This window comes from Polyergus mexicanus, unplaced genomic scaffold (assembly GCF_030449975.1).
Source record: "Polyergus mexicanus isolate NDT 795.1 unplaced genomic scaffold, iyPolMexi1.0 SCAF_6, whole genome shotgun sequence".
NCBI classification, from domain to species: Eukaryota; Metazoa; Arthropoda; class Insecta; order Hymenoptera; family Formicidae; genus Polyergus; species Polyergus mexicanus.
In genome coordinates this window covers 5,990,593-6,009,120 of record NW_027223326.1, presented here as the reverse complement: position 1 = coordinate 6,009,120, position 18,528 = coordinate 5,990,593, and the positions used below count along the sequence as shown (strand labels likewise).

General features: G+C 31.0%; 1 protein-coding gene across 11 annotated transcripts in view; it reads left to right on the top strand.

Moving 5' to 3' along the window:
• Positions 1-4,943: 4,943 nt before the first annotated feature.
• LOC138934376 (putative fatty acyl-CoA reductase CG5065) overlaps positions 4,944-18,528 on the top strand; it is a 54,940-nt gene continuing 41,355 nt past the window's right edge. For 4 of the 11 annotated variants that reach the window (XM_070298049.1, XM_070298048.1, XM_070298045.1 and 1 more), the window contains exon 1: positions 5,358-5,474. Coding sequence is in view for 4 of the 11 variants with exons in the window: in XM_070298045.1 (XP_070154146.1) it covers positions 5,464-5,474 (11 nt within the window). In the remaining 7 variants the exon portion in view is untranslated. Of the gene's footprint in view, positions 5,475-18,528 lie in introns of all 11 variants that reach the window. The other 7 variants (XM_070298050.1, XM_070298041.1, XM_070298040.1 and 4 more) reach the window with 7 other exon arrangements.

The following is an 18,528-nucleotide window of genomic DNA, read 5'->3' as shown; positions in this document are numbered from 1 at the left end:
ATCGTAAAATATAACCGCTTCCCGTTTAAAAATTATTATAGCCTCGACATTTTTGTATTAGGATTTTCATTTTGAAATGGGTAAATATGCATAAAAGGTTACATCTCACCGATTTTATCAACGCTTAAATATGTTGTAGGGGACGTTCTTCTGAGTAATACCCTACAAAAAAAAAATAGGGGAAAGCATTTGTTTAGAAGATATAATAAATTGAATAAATTGTAATAAATTGAAATTTCACAATTCTAATGCTTTCTTTAAAGTATTATAAAATAAAATTAGGAACAGTGATATATTTGTGTACATTTTATTTCTTGTAGAAGACGTAGAAAATGTTTTTGTTTACCTTTACAAGATATGTACAGGGTCATAGATGGGTTATATAACGTAATCCAAACCAAATTTTAGTTTTAAATCAGAAATAGGTTTGGGTTAGATTATATCTTCCGGAAGTGGAGCCCCCCCGTAGAAGGGGTGGGGAACCCACTGCATTCACGCATACACTTTCCCATCCACACAACAATTGTAAAGTGGACCTCGTTTGTAAAGTATATGTGGATACAGTGGGTTCCGCTCCCCCCCCCCCCCTATGGGGGACTCCGCTTCCGGAAGATATAACCTAACCCAAACCTATTTCTGATTTAAAATTAAAATTTGGTTTGAATTACGTTATATAACCCAAATTGTAGCTTAGGGTGGAATTTTGTTGTTGTAGGGGTTCAGGGGGAGGGGTCTTGCCCACATGTTAAAGTCGTAAGCCTTTTTTAATAAAAAAATAATAGATTATTACAGCATATACAAACTATTGTCATATCTTCTAAACAAATGCTTTCTCCCACTTTTCTCTTGCGGCGAATTACTCAGAAGAACCTCTGCTACAACATATTTAAAGGGCGATAAAATTGGTAAGGTATAACTTTTTATGCATATTTACCTTGAAATGTTCTAAGGAATCTGCTATTAAGAGGAAGTACGATAGTTTAGGACACTCTGTATACTTCCATAATGCTTAAATTTTCCCAATCTGAAAATTTTTTATTCATGGTTTTTTTGCATCTTTCCTGCATCATTGCCTAATTATTTATGCCATAGTTATCAAAATTGTCGATATTTTTTTTGTTCTTGAAGAATAGTAAGAAAATGTATATAATATATGTACAATGAATGCAGTGTGTGTATTGGAAAAAATCTCAATATCTTAGGAAAATAAATGAATAAATAAATAAAAATTTTAATCTCTCTCTTTTTTAAAATATGTAAAGGTCTATCTTAAAATAAATCTTGCTTGCTTATTTCATGCAATCATCATTAGATCGCATATTTTGACATTTCGAAGAGGGTTAATAACGATGTGAGTGATTTAATTCAGTTTTATTTTATAGATATTCAAAATGTCGTGCTTCAACTTTAATATATTTCTGAATTCTTTTTTCAAAATTTATTTGTAATTTATCAGAGACGTGTTGATTATGAAATATATCAGCTAAAACGGCGATTAGGATTACATCTTCCTTTATGTGAATAAATATTCTTTATATGAATGATCTTTTTTATTTGAATACTTCGTATAATAATAGTAAACAATTGACGCGTTGTGTAATCATATGATAAATCAGAAAAAGGTCATTTAAAGATCATATTATTTATTACGATTAAATTTATATTAATATTATCTATTAACTTTTTTTATAGAAATAATTTGATTCTCATTTAAAAAACCGAAGATGATTTTTAAATTTTGACAATTACAAATAATAAAAAAGTTTTGGATTATGCAATATATAGCCTCATTCAAACTATGCAACATCTGCCTGAAAAACTCTTCTCTAAAATTAATATTTAATAGTTATCGAAGTGATTCCAATTCATGCCCCATTCTCTATAATTATATTTGTAAGCATTGATAAACACTTCCTTTTTTTAATTCTAGGAATTTTTATTTGAGATTTGTTAAATAATATATGGCATAAATTTATTTATATTGCTATTTAATTCTCTTAGCGTTTGTGAAATATTAAACTAGATGATCTCTGCGTCAGAAGATAAAAAAACCACAAAAAATTAGCATTATGATGAGACGAGAGAAAACAAGAGAATTCATCTTTACGCGTTTTTTAAAGATTTCTTTTAAGAGTATAAATTTTATTAAGCTCTAAAAATTTTCCTCAAAATAATTTGTTTAAACGTCTTCTAAAACTATTCTGCGCAGATCGTGTTAGAATAATTGGCGTTATTTCATAAAAAAAAGTTGATTAGGATTTAATAAATTTAATTTTGAAGATAAAATCACACACACACAATAGAACATATTTTTCGAGTACAATGTTCAAAAGTCACCAAAATTATCTATCCATGAGTTATCCTAAAATAAGTTATCTTAGAAAAATGTACATCTTTTCTTTGTTTTTTTACATGCGTGTTTTCTTTAAGTTTTTGTCCGTCAAGTTAAATTGACGATATAATAGGATAAAGTTAAATAAAATACAGGTTGCAATTGTTTTCAAATAACCTTTATCAATGGCTGATGATTTTGGAAAATTGAGAAAATAAATTATCCAGCAGATCTCGAAAGATGATGAATATTCTCTAAGAAAAACTCGAGAAAAAATAATATCATAGAGAAAATAATCTCTCGATAAAATTAGCTCACCAATTATGAAAATTAATAATTTATTATTTCTTGATAAAAAAAATTTGTATAATCACAAGTTACATACGCGCGAAAAATTATATAGTATAATACAATTAAAGATGATAATATGAAATATTGTCATATCATAAACTAGCTATATCATTAAACTAACTATATTATTAATAAATTAATGGTACCAAACCATTTTCCATTCAATGATTAAAATTGGGACAAATAGATAAAAAGTGGGAATAATTTCGACGTCATATATAGGGTGGCCTACGTAAAGTGTTACAAGCTAATAACTTTAAAAATATTCGTCAAATCAAAAAATTGTTCAGGAAAAAATTTCATATTTTCGAGGGGCTTTCTAATTATGTAAACATAAAATTGGCCCCACTTCCCTTCTAAAAGGGGCGAAGAGTAACTTCAAAATTTTTAATGGAAACTTCCATTTTTTATTGCATATTTTTATAGCTTACCTCGAGAGCTTTTCAAAACACTATAATAAAGTATTTTTTCATTAAGCACTGTTTGAGCTATACGGTAAGATTATCGAAAATTGAATATTTTACGAAATATTTTATTTTTTATACCAAAATAAGTCAGATTAAAATATAAAATAAATACTTAATGAAAAAATACTTTATTATAATGTTTTGAAAAACTCTCGAGGTAAGCTATAATACAAGAATGTGTAATGAAAAATAGGGGGTTCCATTTAAAAAATTCAAAGTGATTTTTATATGACCTTGACGGTGCTATTCAAGGTCATACTAATATTATTATATAATGCGCCACTTAGAGCTTTACAACTTTTGTATGAAAGATTTTTCACGAAAATGCGTTGTTTCCTCAAAAAACTGTTGATACAGGCGCTTTGTTACATCCTGTATAAGATAAGTATATATAAGGTTTGTGTTTCAGTTGCGGAAATTACGGTGGTGACGACGCATACGCTAAGTATAAAATGGAGATTTTATATTTACGGCGAGACCTAGGTAAGGAGAATGGAAGTGCATGTATGCGCATTGCATGAATTCAGCGGAAGAAAGTTCTTCCGTGTTTGTCCGGCCTGTGTTGCATAATACTTTCGTTGCAGATGAAGGAAAGTGTCTCCTTCTCTCTGTTCTTCTGTCTTTCGTTCTCTCCCTCCTCTTTTCCCTTTTCCCTTCTTTTCTCCGCTGCAGCAGTGGGAATTAAGTACATCCGGCAGAATTCTTACTTTCTTACTCTTGCATGTAACAGTCAAAGTATATACACCCAAACAACTTTAGTAATCGAAATTTATTGTCGGTATCTTTTTTATCGTGTCGTCGATGTAAATGTGTTTTTTCTATTTAAATTTGTGTAGATTTGAAATAAATAAAGTGTCAACCGGGAGATAAAATCGTTTTCTCATGACGGGACGCGCGCGAGCGGATGTTATCGGTAAATAACTCCGCGAGCGTATAAAACGAAGACTCGAGTTACAATTGAGTTTAAAGGCAACAGCTGGTTCCAACAGATTCAATTACAGCTTCTGCTTAAATACACGCCATCGACAGCGTATCTAAAGTGTTAAGCGGATTCCACTCATCAAGTTCTCCGAAACAGCTCTGCCAACCGTCTCTTCTTGCGTTCATCTCTGGAAAATTTTTAGCCGGACGTACTCAAATTTACCTGTTGACAGCTTTTCTTCATCGTTGCTACTACATATGTTAGTATATTTATTATTTTGAAGTTACATTATTATAATTTTCCTTTCCTCTTAACCTATACAGCACAAAATATATTACAGTAACATTGCAACATTGCAGCAACATTGTAATATCACTACGATGCAATGTTTTGTGCTTTGTAGAAATCTAATATAGCGGTATAAAACATTAAATTTTCTACGAACCAAATATTCTCAGTGTGATAACTTTCTATTATGCAATAGGTACATGCAGATAAACAACATCGTTGCAAATAAGTTTGAAAACTATTTCGTGATGAGTCGATGCTCATACAGCACAGAATATTACAGTAACATTACCGGCAATGTTGCTGCAACGTTCCGTGCTGTATAGGAACAAGCAAGGAAGCAACGTAATCTATGCGAACGACGGTGAAACAATCCGGAACGTGACTCGATCGATTTTTCGGCGACTCGGTCGGGCCATCTGAATTCCACCCCTTTTTAACCCCCTACGCATGCGTTCATTTCCGTACCCCCCCCCCCCCCGATAAACGCACACGCGTATTACTCGCCATCTGTTCATCGCTGATAGGCGGTGTGCAACGCGCAAGACAAGGCGCGCGATATCCTACGTCGGCGCGATTAGCGACGTCAACGAAGCCAAGCCAGTACTTCTCGCCCCTTTTGTTAGGATAGTTCGCTTCTCTTAGCGAGCACGAGAATCCGAGGTGGTCGATCGAGGTCGCCCCGATAATCGCGAACGCGTGGACGCGACGTGCATCTTGAACAGAAGAATCTCGGAAATTTTTGAGCTTTCGTCTTCTCTTTCCTTTCCTCTCCGGTGAGTCTATTTTCACGAGAAACATTCGTGAGTCGCGCGCGACCTTTTTTTTCTCTTTCCGGCCGGCCGGTTGTTCATTCGGTGATCATCATGAGGAAAATAGAATTCACCAGTGGCGCCGAGAATTAGACTCGTCGAAAAAGTGATCGATGCGTAAAAACGCATTCGCGCGCGTGCAGAAATCGTGATATTCTTACGTATACGTGTCGAAAAAAAAAAGAAATTTCATGCCGACGAACTTACGCAAACGGAAAGACAAAACTAAAAAGAGACAGAGAGTGAGAGAATACCGAGGAATAGGCTGCCAAACGGAGTAAGGGCACGTCAATGTGTACACAGTGAGTCGACACACGTCGCATAATATCACACGTTCTAATCCGATCTTAAATTGTGTTATTTTGATAATACCTACTTCTTTCGTTTTATTGGTTTTTTTTATGAAATTTATTTACTCTCAGAGTATTTTTGTGTATTGTCTGTCACCCGAATTAGAAATATATATGTATATATCCGCATCTTCGAAGTTACATCGTTAGAACCACATACTTAAGTAAATTGATTATTAATACCTGTGTAACGATAAACTGATGTCCCGAAATTAATTTTGTATTTCAATTGCTGTTCAATTTTTTTCGAGACTATTATACGCTTTTTTTATTTGGAAGATAATATGATAAGATGCAATTTTTTTATTTCTTATGCTTCGCTGTACAAGAATTCTGTTGCATTATTGCAAGACATAACCACGATAAGATAAGATCGTATGAAAAGTTTGATGGTAATATGTATTCTGTCTTATAAAGCGCCGAGATAAAAAATTTGCCAGAACAAAATTATCTTATATTGTTTATTAACGTACAAGATTATATATAGATATACGTTTCAATTATGATAAAAATAAGCTATCGCTTTACAGAAATGTTTCATGCTGGAAAGTAAGGACAAAAAATGTATGTACGAAATTATATCCGCCAACATGTGTGTGAAAGAAATTAGGGACTTTGACTTTTGTAAAAAAAAAAAAACTTTTTTATTTCCGTTGTTTGAACCAAATCACTCTATCGTAGATCAGAGAGAAACGTAAGAACATTGTTTTAAAATTGATTAATCCTAATCTCCGCACATTCAAGATTTATACTAATACACTTACATGTATACGCGAAAAGTATAACTTCTGGTATGGTTAGTCGATCGATATTTAGAGCATATAAGTCGATCGATCGGTTTCGAAGTTCTATATACCATGTGCAATGACGTCGACAATGTTGCGTTAACACTTCCGCTACAAAGGGCGTGGAACAAAAGACATATTACTGACATATTAAAATAATATATTATAGGAATATTATTAGATATTCATTGTTACATATATATTTGATTATTTAAATATCTATGATCAATGATATTTTTGTATCCTATTTTTTCTTAATTTCTCCTAAGTACAAAATATAAGAATAAAATAGAAAGAAATCAAATATAAAATGATTAATTTTTTATTGCTCAATTAATATAATAATGGACAAACACAATTGCACTTATATACATGCCTTCACATCATATGGTACCTAATTCTGGCAATCAGATGACCATACTATTGTCAATTTTTTATATTACATATTAGTCTAAAGAACCCCGCACTAATCATATGGAAAATCTGTCCCGGTCAAATCAATTGGTTTTTACATATGTTGTAGCTTATGACCTACTGAACAAAAGATGTAATAGGCACAAAGCTCAATAATGGACAGTTATCGAGTTGTAACCAGTCAAACATGAAAAATTCGGGCTGCCGAATAGTCAAATCTCAGAAGGTATTGATTTTTTTAAAAAATGTTTGAAACAAACATAGTAGGGTTTTACAAAATCTGTTAGTTGGTGACATTATTTGTGAATTTTGAATGACCTTGAAAAACTCCGTGAACAAAAATCTTTATGTGTCACAGCAGAGATAAGGACCCCACGGTTCGTCACTCCCGTAGTATTTTTTGACTCCAAACCCTCTCTGTTGTGTGTGTATGTGTGTGTGTGTGTGTGGGGTAATAAAATAAATGATCTTATTGTATATTACTCATTATTTGGATCCTGCTGTGGTGGTCTCTGAGCGGCATCTAATATTGTGTTCAATAATGATGAAGAGGGATAACGAACATTGGGCTGGTGTCGTGCATATCCTAAATACCACAATACGCTGGTTACATGTGCACATGTACCCACAGTCCGTGCGCCTGACTTACAGGTGCAGTAATAACCAAAAATCGCCTCCCTCTCATCATCTATATTATCTGCAACTCTTATGTTGTAAGCTATAAATATTTGATGTTTTGTAGCATTACGGAATCGTGAATCGATCGCTCTACACATAACTCTACGCTCATAACCAGAGATGGTAAATCGTGTATATTAGTTCTCAAGAAGTTTTAGTAGAAAAAAGGTTCATCAAAAATATTTTGAAAACGTCTCGAATTTAGCTACACGAATATAATAAAAAATAGGCATTTTTGTGGAAGATTTTTGTTCACGGAGCTTTTCAAGGTCATTCAAAATTCACAAATAATGTCACCAACTAACAGATTTTATAAAACCCTACTATGTTTGTTTCAAACATTTTTCAAAAAAATCAATACCTTCCGAGATTTGACTATTCGGCAGTCCGAATTTTTCATGTTTGACTGGTTACAACTCGATAACTGTCCATTATTGAGCTTTGTGCCCATTACATCTTTTGTTCAGTAGGTCATAAGCTACAACATATGTAAAAACCAATTGATTTGACCGGGACAGATTTTCCATATGATTAGTGTGGGGTTCTTTATATTGATATGATAAATATAATTTTATATGTTAAGAATTCTAATAAATAATTATATAATTATTTGTTATAAATAATAGTGGATTATAAAAAAAATAAATAATAGTAGATAATAATAATAAATAATGATAATAAATAAAAAATTATACATAATAAATAAAATTTACGTAATAAATACGAAAATGAGTTTACATAAAATTTCCAATAAATTAATAAAATGTAATTAACAAAAATAAGGGGTAAACCTGCATAAAAGGGGACCTTCCTCGTATGATCTTGACTTTGACATATGTCGTCAAGGTCATCATCCTAAGTGATCTTCAAAAGGTCATAGCCGTCGCTCGTAGTTTATTAAAAAGTTACTAACAAAATAAGTGTTATAGGTACAATTTATATTTTTGACACTATATACAATAGATAGAATCGCAAGCATATAAACAGCCATAACAATACCGTTTACTTTTTCTTTACAAGTGAGCGCTTTATACAAGGTGGCCCCGAACGTTCCAGTCAGACTTGAGATATTATAGGAAATTTAATTTTGAACAAAAAATTTCCTGTAAACATGGATCGAAAAATGCTTTCTGAAGAAGTTATCACTCAAAAACCTCTGAAATCGTGATTATTTTACATATTTTTCCAAATATCATGAAAAATATGCGTCTTTTAACAAAAAGTACCGAAATAAAAGTTGTAGAAAATTAAATTATCTTTTAAATGAGATCAAAATGATTATTGTACGTTCCATAGATTTTGATACAACTAGTTTCAAAGATTCCAAAAGTGCTTTTGTTACTTATTGTTAGCTCGATTAAAGTTGAATCAGGAGGAAATCCGTAAAGCGACCAGATCGGTCATTACTCGATGCCGAAAGTATATTGGAGCTAGGGGGGACATTTTGAGAACAGTTAGTTTTTTCACATTTTTATTCATTTTCTATCATTACGTGCTATTTTAGTTAAAAAAAATTTATTTTAGTTTCATAAAAGAAAGATTTTTATTTTTTATTTTTATCGTTTTTTCAAGAAATTTATTAAGTTTTATTTTCTTTTCACCTTTTGCTCTTCCTTTCCATGAGAGGTTTTTGAGCGATAACTTTTTAAGGAAGCATTTTTTGACCCTTTTTTTATATATGAAATTTTTTGTTCAGAATTAAATTTCCTATAAGATCTCAAAGTCTAGCTGAAACGTTCGGGGCCACCTTGTATATAAACAAAAATGTTATTACAAGAATCATTTTCAGTATTTTTCGTATTTATACACGGTCGCGTGAAAAGTTGTAAACCCATGTGGGACCTCACTTCGCGTTGTAAAGTATATGCGCCAATGCAGTGGGTTCCGCCTTCTCCCCCCTCTCTACGGGGGGCTCCACTTCCGAAAGATATAACCTAACCCAAACCTATTTTTAATTTAAAACTAGAATTTGGTTTGGATTAGGTTATATCTTCCAAAAGTACAGCCCCCCGTAGCGGGGGGAGGGGGCGGAACCCACAGGGTCTATGCATGTACTTTCCAAGATGAAAGCAAATTCACTCTATATCTAACCTTAACCCTTCTAAAACGTATATGGTGTCGTAAAATTATGTTTTATTCATTGAAGTTTCTTCATTAATAACTTTTTAATAAACTACGAGCGACGGCCATGACCTTTTGAAGATTACTTAGAATGATGACCTTGACAACATATGTCAAGGTTATTCGAGGGGGATCCCCTTTTATGCAGGTTTATCAATGATAAATCAAATATAATAGTTATAGAATTAAAATAAATAAAATAATTATAAAATATATTATAAATATAATAATTAAAAAATAATTAATTATATATAAAATAATTATTATTAATGATTATTAATAGAATTTACATAAATTAAAATTTGTATAATAAATACAGAAATAACAAATATTAAATATATAGATATACAGGGTGTTCCAGAATTCGCGGATACGGAATGCACTATTGTCCATGCCAAAAAAAGCAACTTTTTTTGTGTCAAAATTGCATTTGAATACTATTTCTTAAATGAGAGCAACTTTAAACTAACGTATGAGCGCTCTAGGTTACGCATGAATCAGAAGCGGCGCGCGCATGGAGCGTGTGGCGTGTGAACATGTATGTACACTATTTTACTATTTTGCTAAAGATTTTATAAAAATTATAAATTATAAATTATAAGAATTATTATGCATGATATCTAAATGTCACTATTTTGAATATAACTTAGTTATTAAGAGAACATTTTCTAGTTGATATCACGGAAGCAACGACTGAAAGAAAAATAAGTAGATTATGTTCATGGCCCTTTCCAGGGCCACAGACATTTACAGAATGTTGGAACAATAATTTTGGCTCAAAATTATTCATGTTTTATCTATTCTATTTACTTATTTTACTATATCATTTAGAAAATGTTCTCTTATTAAGTACGTTATATTCACAAAATAGCGATATTTAAATATTAGACATAGTATGTGTCATAAAATCTTTAACGAAATAGTAAAATAGTGTACACGCTCACGCACGGCATGCTCGCGTCGCCCTGATTCATGCGTAATCTAGAGCACTCATTCGTTAGCTTAAAGTTGCTCTCATTTAAAAAGTATTGTTCAGACGCTATTGCTAAAGAAAAAGGTTGTTTCTTTTGGCATGGATAATAACGCTGTGCATTTCGTGTCCGCGAATTCTGAGACACCCTGTACATGTATCTAAATTGTATATATGTTAAAGTAATAATATGATAATTATTGTACTTACATTGATTTTGATATGTACTAGAATCACAGTTTGTTCAGTTTATTGCATAAATGAACAAAAAATAAATAAATAGATTATGTTAGCTGTTTGCTAAATGCCAATGTTACGTTTATACTTCGCGATTAATGTCCGTAATATTATTGATAATATTAGGCACCAAAAAATGAATTTATTGTTAGCATTGATAATTATATTATATAAATTAATAATATATTCAATATTTTATTTTTGCTATTTAATTTTAACACTACATTATTTAAAATGGATTTTAAAGAAATCTATAGTTCAAATTTCGCCTGTAATCGATCGTTTATGTAGATACCTTCTATCTATTTTCTTAACAAAAATGGACATGACCTGGAAAAAAACATTTTCAAGTTTTTAATTTATTGTTTAATTAATATTTTAGATTTATTTTCATTTTTTTTATTTTTTATATTTTATAATAATTTTTATTTATTTACTTTAATAATAATTACATTTGTTTATAACTTTTATTAAGTTTTGTTAAAATAATATAAAATACACACACAGAATTTTTATATTCTAAAAATCAGTTAAATTTTAATTCATATTAATGTGGACACTATCAGTAATATTATATTTCATCTTATACACTTTAAGCTCTCGTATAGTCGATTCACGCTGCTTCGTTCCGCTTTCTCTCTTTCTCTATGTTCTATTTTTTTACACATGCATGAAATCATCATATTAATTGTCATAATAATTGTTTATTATGCAATTATCATTCAATCATCATCGTCATTTTATAAATTATTCGAATGCGTTCTCGTTAATGAAGCGCGCAATTAGATCTTAAAAAGAAACATGCGATCAAAAAAAGGATCGGTACGAATGAAGAAACCGAGAGGCCGAGAGAAAACATCAATAGATTAATCATCGCAATAGCCAATGGGCTATCTATCAAGATTTAATTAGCGAACGCGCGACTTATGCCAACATCCGTGAATTTTTGGAATTCTATTTTTAATAAATTAAGTTTCCAATACAGAAAAATAATAATATTTAGTAAATATGCATATTTTAGGGAATTCATCCCCAATGATTTTGATCTTGACCCTGAGTAACATCCAAGAAGTTTTAGCTGTTGCTTATTATTTATTAAAAAGTTGTTAACAATTAAATTGTACAATAAGAACGAATATTAAATGCGATAATGTAAGCTTTCTCGAGCATGAGATTTATGTGCCCCCTCCTCCCTCCTACGAGGGGGCTCCACTTCCGGAAGATATAACCTAATCCAAACCTATTTCTGAAGATTTGATTAGAGTTATACAACGTCTTAATGCGGATGGATCTCGCTTTTCGAACTCATGTAAAAATTACGTTTTATTTCTCAAACTTTATTTGTTAATAACTTTTTAATAAATAATGACTGCCGATTAAATTATAAGGAAATGTTACTCAAGATTATGTCCTTGTAATAATGAGACAAATCAGTTAGTGCATGAAAAGAAACAAATAATTGTTTTAAAAAATACATTGTAAATAATTTTCTTAAAAACAATTATTTTTTATACTAATTGATTTGTCTCATTATTCTGTACATAAAAGTATTGCGGTAAGATTATCGAAAACTAAATATTTTACGAGATATTTAATTTTTTATATCAAGATATGTCAGATTAAAATATAAAATAACTCAAAAAGTACTTAATAAAAAAATATTTTATTATGGTGTTTTGGAAAGCTCTCGAGGTAAGCTACAAGAATATGTAGTGAAAAATAGGGGATATCATTTAAAAAATTCAAAGTGATTTTTATATGACCTTGACGGTGCTATACAAGGTCATACTAATAGTATTATATAATGCACCACTTAAAGCTCTACAACTTCTGCATGAAACATTTTTCACGAAAATGCGTTGTTTCCTCAGAAAACTGCTGATATGGGCGCTCTGTTACACCCCGTATATTCAAGGGGTTTCATTTTAATTTCCCCAGGCAAATATTTCGGAAAATAAGGAAAATTCGACGAAATGTTTTAAACAAAAGTTATATACAATAGTTTCTAGGGTTACATAAGGTGCCATTAGTTTGACCTTGAAAAGTTATATGAAAGTCACGTAAAGGTCATTTTGAATTTCTTAAATGGAACACCCTATGTTTTTTTGCATATTCTGGTAGCTTACTTCGAGGGCTTTCCGAAATACTACAATTAAACATTTTTTCATCAAGTACTTTTCGAGTTATAAGGTTTGAAACTCATAATATTGCCGGCATTGGCGTTACCTAAGATATACCACATGGAAGTTGCCCGGTCGGATTTACATCTCGCGTGTATGTGTGTGTGTGTGTGTGTGTGTGCGCGCGTGCGTATGTATGTATGTGAGTGTGTGTGTATTTTTATAAAAATTGTTCAAAAATACTACCATTCTGATCGATAAATGTAATCTCCTTTCGAACGCAATGGTTTTCCTTAATGGTTCTCTTCAATGGTTTTCCTTAACATGATTTCTGGTATATTTCTGCATGCTTGTGTTATGACCTGTTTCATATCTTCTGGTGTAGTGAGTATTATTTGATATACGACACTTTTTAGATATCCTCTCAAAAAAAAGTCTGGTGATGTTAAATCAGGCGATCTGGATGGCCAAGCTACATAACCATTTCGTCCAATCCAACGCGGTTTATGTGTTGCATTCGAAACATATATTACAATGCGCGCAAAATGTGGTGGAGCGTCATCCTGTTGTAACCACATACGTTGGACCGTATCGAGATTTACTGCCTCTAATATTTCTGGCAATTCATTTTGCAACATATTTAAATATATTCTGGCTGTAACATTGCCATAAAAAAAATAAGGTCCTATAATGTGACTATCCAAAATACCATACCATACGTTAACTTTCCATCGGTGCTGATTGTCTACATGTCGAGTCCAATAAGGGTTGTTTTCAGAATAATAATGGCTATTATGCCGATTTATTCCACCATTATTTTCAAATGTAGCCTCATCACTAAACATTACTTGATGAAAAAATGTGGGGTTACGATGAATTTGATCTAAAGCCCACCTGCAAAATTTCACACGAGAAACCTTATCATTATCTGAAAGTTGTTGATGAATTGAAATATGATAAGGGTGATAATAGTTAGCGTGTAAAATTCTATTCACTGTGACAGGAGACACATTTAATTCACGACTGATTTGTCGTTAGCTGATATGAAGATTCATAATTACCATTCCTTATATCGTTATATTAATAACATCATCATTATCTCGTGGTTTTTTGGAACGTTTCCGTGTCATATCTCCGGTGCGGACTCTACATAATAATTGCAAAATCGTTTTGTGATCAGGGTCTCTTCTATCCGGATATCAGTCTCGATATTGATGAGCTGCTTCTCTAGCATTGTTACCAGCACCGCCGTAAATACTAATCATGTCTACGATTTCTGATGGCGAATATAATCTGCCATCTCTTAATAATAATAAGTTAAGCAAATTAATTAAATATGAACTAAATGTTCATAAAAGAAAATGAACTGAAATAAGGTTTTATCATCAGAATCAAGCAAATTTTGTACGAAAGGTCACTTTTCAGATATTACAGATATTACCTACATAAACGTCTCGTTCATAAATCACAAATTTTGTACGGAAGATCAATACGTTGTATGTAATCTTTGATATTATTTCCTTAGATTGTAACTTCCCAAATCGCCTGATTTAAAATCGCTAGACATTTATGTAGGTGATATCTGAAAGATGACCTTTCGTACAAAATTTGCTTGATTCTGATGATAAAACCTTATTTCAATTCATTTTCTTTTATGAACATTTAGTTCATATTTAATTGTTATGTATTTAGTTTGGTTAACTTATTATTATTAAAAGATGGAAGATTATTCGCCATCAGAAATCGTAGACATGATTAGTATTTACGGCATTTCTGGTAACAATGCTAGAGAAGCAGCTCGTCAATATCGAGATCGATATCCGGATAGAGGAGACCCTGATCACAAAACAATTTTGCAATTATTACGTAAAGCCCGCACTGGAGATATGACACGATAATGTTCCCAAAAACCACGAGATAATGATGATGTTATTAATGTAACGATATTAGGAATGGTAATTATGAATCCTCATATCAGACAACGACAAATCAACCGTGAATTAAATGTGTCTCCTACCACAGTGAAAAGAATTTTACGCGCTAACCATTATCATCCATACCATATTTCAATTTATCAACAATTTTCAGATAATGATAAAATTTCTCGTGTGAGATTTTGCAGATGGACTTTAGATCAAATTCATTGTAATCCCATATTTTTTCATCGAGTAATGTTTAGTGATGAGGCTACATTTGAAAATAATAGTGGAATAAGTTGGCATAATAGCCATTATTATTCTGAAAACAATCTTTACTTGTACGCAAAAAAAGTTTAATATCTATCCCTAAAAAATAATATTTAAAACAATTTTTGCTTGAAAAATAATTTTCATACAAAATAAGAAACTAATAAATGATTTTCCTCTAAAAAATAAAAACCTTTAAAAAATCAAAAATCAAAATTAAATATGAAATCAAGTTAACTTAGTCAAGAGTACATAGAAGCAGTTCAGTTTGTGAAAATTTGTAATTTGAAATAGTATTTGTTTGATAAAATCAGCCTTGCATTTATAGAAATATTATAGATTCTCTCGAGAAAATTAAAATGCATTTTGTTTTTATAAAATTACGCTATTATGCCTCCCCCCCAAATATATATTATATATAAAATAATATATAATATATAAAATAATATATAATATATAAAATAATATGTAATATATAATATAAAATAGCAATTATATTGTGGATTTTATTACAAATAGTACATTATGAAACTACTTAACCTTACTGCAATCATGTCGATCACATCGATCATCAATTTCGAATTTAAAAGTGCCCCGTGCCAAACTGATTGACTTATTTTGAAATTAATCATAAGCTTTATTAGATAGACCTGGAACGAAAAGTGAAAATAAAGTGACCTACAGAAACTTGGCGTGCCCATATCGCATTATAAGTCTTATATTTTTATTAATATATTGTATTTATTAATATATTGTATATATTTATATATTTTTATTAATATATTGTGAATGATTTCTGATAATCCTTTGGAAATTTTTATTTCAGATTGGGCACGCCGAGTATTTGTATGTCATTTTAATTTTAATTCTTTTCGTTCCAGGTCTATCTGGTAAAGCTTATGATTAATTTCAATAAGTAAATACTATATATGAGTACTTTAATTTTCTTTGCATACGTATAACTAATATTATAGCATGTTGTGCAATGCGAGATATTTATAAGTTTTCCTTTTTTTTTTATAAAATAATGTAATATAGTTATATGTATGCAAAGAAACTCAAAGTATACATATTTTGTATGTACATTGTCAAGAGAATAACATTTTGTTGCAGTAAGATCCACTTTAAGAATAATAAGTAAATACTATATATGAATATTTTGATTTTCTTTGCATATATATAACTAATATTATAGTAGCATGTTGTGCAATGCGAGATATTTATAAGTTTTCCTTCTTTTTACAAAATAATGTAATATAGTTATACATATGCCAAGAAAATCAAAGTATACATATTATGTATGTATACTGACAAAGTGAATAACATTTTGTTGCAGTAAGATCCACTTTAAGAATAATAAGTAAATACTATGTATGAATACTTTGGTTTTCTTCGCATACATATAACTAATATTATAATAGCATATTGTGCAATGCGAGATATTTATAAGTTTTCCTTTATTTTTATAAAATAATGTTATAGTTGTACGTATGCAAAGAAAATCAAAGTATACATATTATGTATGTATACTGATAAAGCAAATATCATTTTGTTGCAGTAAGATCCACTTTAAGAATAATAAGTAAATACTATGTATGAATACTTTGGTTTTCTTTGCATACATATAACTATATTACATCATTTTATAAAAAAAAGGAAAACTTATAAATATCTCGCATTGCACAACATGCTACTATAATTTTAGTTATACGTATGCAAAGCAAACCAAAGTATTCGTACATAGTATTTACTTATTAATTAATTGTACTTACTGTCTGTTACTACTAAATCTCTATAATCCAATACGTTGCGCTGTTTAGCAAAGTTCTTCAGCTGGGATTGCATACGGTATAAGACCGTATGCAATTTCAGCTGAAGAAATCTCAGCTAAAAGTATACCGGTCTTCTCAAAAGGATTGATTTTACTTTATCCTGTAAATAAGTGCTATAATTTAGATAATATTCAGATATAATCAAGAAATATACTTATAAAACTATAAATAAACATATATAAGCAGATATATATATATATACGCAATTTCAATCTACTTACTCGATAGCACCAAATATATTTTCTGCAACAGATTCTAGTATAACCTTAACATTATTATATCTTGACGTCGCGATGCTACTGCGTACTGCGTCGTTTGATACATATCATATACGTATGCACGAACATATACGTTGTCTCTCGAGGCGTACATGCACACTCAAGCGAATAATCGTACATGAGCGCTGCAAACACGCTTTGAGGGACAAAATCGCTTTGCGTGTGTGCGTGCGAGCATATGTACGTGAGAGTCTGAACCTTCCCAGTCAGCCAGGTCTGTTCTAACAGATATTGCCAAGTGCTTGCTACAAATTATTGTCAGCAAAAAGGCTACAAATTTGGTACAAGAGTTGTTATTACCGATTAAGCTGGCAGATTGCCGGCAAGAATCAAGCAAAGCTTGCTAACATAACTACACAGCAAATTGGCGGCAGAAACCGAGCAAAGCTTGCTGACATGACTGACATCAAATTGTCGGCAAAAACTGAGCAGGATCTAGAGTGCGCAATCTGATGGCAAATTGGCAGCAAAAACCGAACAAAATCTGCAGCTTATTACAGAGTATTATAAAATAGTTCAGTCGCTTATCGCTATGCGGCGCGTTATTCATTATCTATACCCGTATTCAAATTCTTGTCATGAGTGTATATAAAGCCTACAAAATGCTAATAATATTATAATATATATATTTCTATCAGTTCAATTTTTGACACAATTCTTATACAGGAAATTCAGATATTGAATTGATTTTTTGCAAATCGGACAGAAATTGTTCGATTTTCACTTATTCAAACAATTTCTGTCCAAAAAGATCTTTAATTTTATAAATTAAGTTATTTGAATTTACCTATATGTTTTAACATATTAATATATGATTTTATATAATGTCTAATTATCTAATGGTCATTTTATGACCAAAACTTATCATCATTTTGTTACTTAGGGTTAAGGCTTTAAATCTATTTAAATATATACGTTTATATGAATGGCCAAAAGCTGCAGAATTTGTACGGTTTTTGCTGACAATCTGCTATCAGATTGTCTTGCGCAGATCTTGCTCGATTTTTGCCATCAATTTGACGTCAAATCATGTCAAGCTTTGCTCGGTTTTTGCCGTCAATTTGCTGTCAGGTTATGTCAACAAGCTTTGTCACCAAAACACAAGCTTAATGCGGACACAGATGGCACTGGATTTGTTACCAAGTTTTGAGCGAATTTGATGCCAATTTGGCAACAATTTGTTATCAAATTGCTTACTGGGCGATTATCATTTCTCAGAATTGATTGTACCAATCTTATTCAAACTGGTCGCAATCGAAAGTTTGTATTCATATTGTATAAAAAAAGTGCCGTTAGATTTTTAATTACGGTTTTAGTTCCTGAGGAATTTTAAAATTAAAATTTTAATTTTTTTGAAAGTTTATTAGACGTAAAACTCCAGATAA